The sequence below is a fragment of the Octodon degus genome, unplaced genomic scaffold (genome assembly GCF_000260255.1).
Source record: "Octodon degus isolate 3935 unplaced genomic scaffold, OctDeg1.0 scaffold00131, whole genome shotgun sequence".
NCBI classification, from domain to species: domain Eukaryota; kingdom Metazoa; phylum Chordata; class Mammalia; order Rodentia; family Octodontidae; genus Octodon; species Octodon degus.
Genome location: NW_004524707.1, coordinates 5,722,613 through 5,727,723, shown reverse-complemented (window position 1 = coordinate 5,727,723; position 5,111 = coordinate 5,722,613). Strand labels below are relative to the sequence as shown.

At 45.0% G+C, this 5,111-nt stretch overlaps 1 protein-coding gene across 1 annotated transcript in view; it reads right to left on the bottom strand.

Moving 5' to 3' along the window:
• The window catches only part of Sertad4 (SERTA domain containing 4), a 5,731-nt gene extending 2,125 nt beyond the window's left edge, over positions 1-3,606 (bottom strand). Inside the window, 3 exon segments of the mRNA XM_023701249.1 lie at positions 2-333; positions 2,184-2,299; positions 3,420-3,606. Coding sequence (XP_023557017.1) covers positions 2-333; positions 2,184-2,299; positions 3,420-3,594 — 623 coding nt within the window. The 5' untranslated portion in view covers positions 3,595-3,606.
• Positions 3,607-5,111: the final 1,505 nt, after the last annotated feature.

Below are 5,111 nucleotides of genomic sequence, written 5' to 3'. Positions count from 1 at the left end.
AGCATTGACAGAAAGGGGTAGATTCAGGTAGTGGCCTCCACATTCTTGGTAAAAGCAACAGGTGTGGAATTTCTCACACTCCTCTTTGGCCACACGTGGCCGTTTTCGGTAAGGGCAGTCTTGGGCCATGAACCACTCTTGGGCAGAGGTGCTGCCGAAAGAGCAGGCTGGAAAGCACCAGTTACTCTGCATGATGATCTCGCCATGGATTCTCTTCATCAAGTTGTTTATAAGAACAGATCTCCGGAGGTACACTTCAGGATCATCGATGAACTTTAGTTTTTCTAAGGACATATAAAGGATGTGGGCTCGTTCCTCAAAAACTGAGATGGTCTAAAATCAAACAAAAAGAGAGAGACAGAGAAAGAGAGGGGAGAGAGAGAAGAGAAAGCTTAGAAAACAGACTGTATAAAAACACCACCACATATGGCAGCACCTGGGTCTGGGAACGTGCTTTTTTTTTCCTCCAGGGGTCCACTGAAATAGGCAGACCCCAGTGCTGCCGCTATTCTCCATCCTCACCTGCTGGTGCCCACCTCCTTCCTGACACACTGCGTGGTCAAGCACCAGGGAATCCAGCCCCAGTGTAGACCTCAGCGAGGACAGGACAGGCTGTTTGATCTTTCCTTGGCCATGGGAGGATGACACTAAGAGTCATAACTAGTACAAGCTGCAGTCCAACTAGTCAGGAGAGCAGTTATTTTGGTAAGCAAAGGAGCAGTGACTAGAAGCAGACAGAAAGGGATTCTGGGTGTTGGTTCCATTTTAGTTCTTGATTTGGATACATCTGACATAGGTACATTCATGGCTGAAATTTGTCACCGTGACTTCACTTGTAGTCTTTAACGTGCATGTACACAAATATATATGCATACAGGCATATACTCTCATATATTGCACACCTAGGCATATTTTTTAAAGGATGTCAAGATGTAGGTCTTAATAGGTATGCTCCCAAGCTGATCCACCATTGAGGAGCTTGATATTTGGCTTTTGTGGTTGTCATTTACTCTGCTGAGTTTCATACTTGCAAGTATCCTTGCTTGATAAGAGGATAACAGTAACTAATGACTCCAAATAGAGACACAATCTGAAGCTGAAAGACCAACTTATGGGACCAGGGAGAAGAGATGAACTCCTGAGCTATGAGATCCATCACTGTGTGATAGTTGTGCAAATCCAGCAGTGACTAGGAAACTGCTACAACCATAACACAAAAACCAAAAAGGAAATAAGCTGCTCATGTCCTGGGAGGTCAGCACTTCCAGGTCATGAAAAAAGCAAACTGGTGGCCTGACCTGGGAAGTGTGAATCAAACCACTGCAGACTGATCAAAGCCGACAGACCGGCGGGCAGGGGCAAGCTCAGTACCTGCAATGCATGCCGCTGTCTTTTTATAACAGAGCAAAAGCAGCATCTGAAGCATAGGGTGGGTGGAAGCAAGAGAAGACAGAGAAGAGGCTTTGCTGAAACTCTTCTCTAAAGTTCAGGCAGCCATGGTCTGGCTATACCCTCCTTGATCAAATCGACAAACTGTTTTTGAAGGAAGCATGCTATAAGAAAAAAGAACTGATGTGTCCAAAGCTTAGGTGCCAGCTCTACAATCCCATTCACTTTCCCTGTCTTACTCTTTATATGCAAAAAAGATGGTTTTGGTCTTTACTTGAGAAAGAATTCCATATTTTGACAAACTCTAACATACTTACTGAAGGCACATGAAGCAGATATTTGCACTGCACACACTCATCGGGCGGATGGTCACTCCCAAGGCTCAGGAAAAGCCCTGGGAAAATACCTTGCTGGGGGCACAAACAGAGGTGGCACTGGCCTCTGGGGGCGGAGTTCAGCCTGGGGAGGCACATCAGGAAGGAGCATGTGCATTTTGCAGCACACAGGACTTAGTGCAACTTGGGAAGTATTAAGTCATACATTAAAAACAAACCACTAGTGGGTTATATAACTGTTATCTCTGGATTGAGTATCTCTTTCTGGCTCTCTCTTCGAGTACTTGTGAAAATAACACAGGACCCAAAAAAGTGACAACGATGAATGTGGTTCTACAGAGAAGTGTCTCATTTTCATGGCTTTGGGTGAAACAATTTATTTTTTTGGAAATGGATCAAGCAACTGTTACTAAGTATTTTAAACTCTTAATAAAAATAATGACTATTAAAAAAACATACTTTATGGCTACAGCTGCTGAGTGGTGGGTGAAAATCCTCTTCTTCCACATACTTCCTCTTAAAGTATGTAATCTTGGATGTTGTTATAGGATTTGAAATTCCCCTGTAATGTGATCCTGTGGTAATAAATCAGATATGACAAATGACATGCGGTTTGCCAGAGGTTCTCCAAACAAACTACTTTCATTTCCTTTCTTCCTAGAGAATAACTTGGCTGCATCTTTGTCTGTACATGCAGTGATTAAAATTAAACATTTGTCTTAATAGTGGTTATCATACAAAATCCTGTGGCCCAGGACAGGCTAGGATTTCTAGGCGATTTCAGAGGAAAATGACATCTTTCAACATTTACTAAATACAATCTTAATTCTGTGTACAGGCAAACACCAAAGTTTATTAAGTGAGGAATGCTAAAAGGTTTGAAATGCTATCAGTATTTATTCAAACTGTTTCATTAAATCCAGACAATATGACACCACTATTCAAATGGAACCACTGATAACCAAGCCACCTTAAAATATTATGAATGGCTCTAGGTAGTAAACAGATGGTTATCTGAACATTGGGGTTAAAACATTTCTTTTTTAACATACAAAAATTTAAACATTTAAATACAAATTTTGTATAATTAAAGGTCCCTTTCATTCTTAAAATTTAATGTCAACTGTGAATAAATTTGGCCTAAATTTTAAAGGCCACACCTTTTATCTTTTTGACAAAGCATACTTTCCTGAATTCTTCCTTTATATTTCACTTCTTTTTTTAAAAAAATAGCTTTCACTATAGAAAAATCCAAAAGAGTACATCTTAGATTATAACAATAATGAGGAAGAAGATACTTCTGTTTTCTTGGCTTTACTTTGTTTTTCTTTGTTTTAACACTACTAAAGCCAACTGAGAGCTGCGTGGAACTCAGCTGCCTGCCTGAAGTGCAGAGCCCCCAAGAAGACTTCACTGTCAGCCGCCAGGGCTGTGTAGCTCTGAGAACCACTCAGTTCCAAAGGAGAGAAACCAAAGTGCAGCTCCTAAGAATGCAGACCTTGCTGATCTGTAGGGAGCAGCACAGGTAGGCGGGTCAGAACGCAATTCACACCCACCGCTGCCCCCCAGGAGCCGTCTGGTTCAGGAGCAGGCAGCCTGGGAGCTGGAGCTGTCAGCTCTGAAGGGCGCCCCAGACACACCTCCATCTGTCTACCAGGCTGGCTGCAGAGGGCAAGGGAAGGTGAAGGGCAATACCTGCCGGAGGGGGACCAGCTCCCCGGTCTCCCTGCAAAGGAGCTTGTGTTGGCCCAGGGGGGCTCGGGCCTCTGTAGTTCTCAGCCTCCCATAGCGTTTGATACCCAGCAATTTCAGCAGCTCCTTCTGAGACAATGGGCTCGCAGAATCTATTCATGGACAGAACCAGAGTCATCTCTGACAGCCTCAGATCTGGAAAAAGATAAGAAAAAAGAAACCAGCTCTAATCAAGAGCAACCAGGGGATGACCTTGGCATCTTCATTTCTCTGCTTTGAGAAACTTAAGTTACTTCCTGGTCCTTCCCTTCATCCTGAACCATTTGATTATTTTTTCCAAGAAACCTCAGCAAACTCTTGCTGCTATTAGCTCAGCCTCCATGTTCAGCAATCTGCATCTCAGGGCGGATCTCTAAAACCCTATCTCTTATTGTTCTCAGATTCCCCTCAGCCCTCTTCCAGACAGCTGCTTTGCCTCCTGAACACATTTTCCTCCTGACCTTCCTGAAGAAAATGTACCACTACGAGGCCGGACCAAAACCCTTGCGCTTCCTTTCTATTAATAAGGCAAAATCAATTTTCTAGTCAATCCCCTGGGAGTCTCCTTGGATGAAATCCACTAATCAATCAGAAGAAAAGGGTGAGGGAGACAGAAATCCCCACCAAAATCCCAACTGCTGCTTGGAGATGCAGTCTGTCCTGGCTCTGTCCCCTCCTCCTCTCATTTCCGCAGGCTAGTTCCTATATAGCATTCAGGGGCTCCTCGGCTTTCTCTTCCCAGAGCCAGGCAGACAGAGACGCTTGGTAGTTGTTTCCATCAACCCTGATCGGCCTGAACTGGATCTGCCTCCAGTCAAAACACTGAGAGATGAAGACAGAAAATTGGCTCCAGTTTCCAGCCGTGAGTTGCAGTCCCTCAGGAGCCAAGCACAACATCAACGGGGCAGGCGGAATATTAAACAGGAGCCAGGGCTCCAGGGCCAGAGGCAGCCAGCAACTCTCCACTGTAAAGCCCAGACACAGGCAGGAACTTTCCAAGAGGCAACGCATCCCTGCCCTGTTCCCAGTTTACACCCTGCCCTCAGGACTGCGGGTGGGGTAGGGGCAGCCATGTCCCTGCTCTGTGATGTGGGGTTTGAAGCCAGTTCTGGGGGGGCCAATGTTCTCACTTGGTTCTACACAAGAGTCAAGGCAGGATCTAGGGTAAGCTGAGAGGAGCACATATGTGACAGCAAAGCAAAGACCTATGTCCACAGACCAGAGATGACAGCCAAACAGCCTCACAGCCTAGGAGACCCAAACCTGCACTCTCTCACTGCGGTTTCAAGAACTGTCACAGAAGTGTTGTCAGGCTTGCTTTCTGAAGATTGATTGTCTTTCAAATACACACTAAGGGTCTAGTTCTTTCATTCTTTTCCAAATTATACAGCTTTAATGTTTTTGGGAAAAGGCAGATCCAGCAGGTCCTGAGGGAGACTGTTATTCTCTGCATGCTATAACAAGGGCTCACTTCTAAGCACAGGAGAGGAAAATCCAGTATTAGGAAATAGCTCCATTAGTGACAAAGTCCTTCTGGCCAACAGAGAGCTCTTGGCATAGGGAATAGAGTCTCTGACCAGGCCTCTGCCTTCCCAATCCCACTGCAGACAGGCAAGGTGTCTGGGTGAGCAGTAGATGAGGACCTAGTTGGCTTGG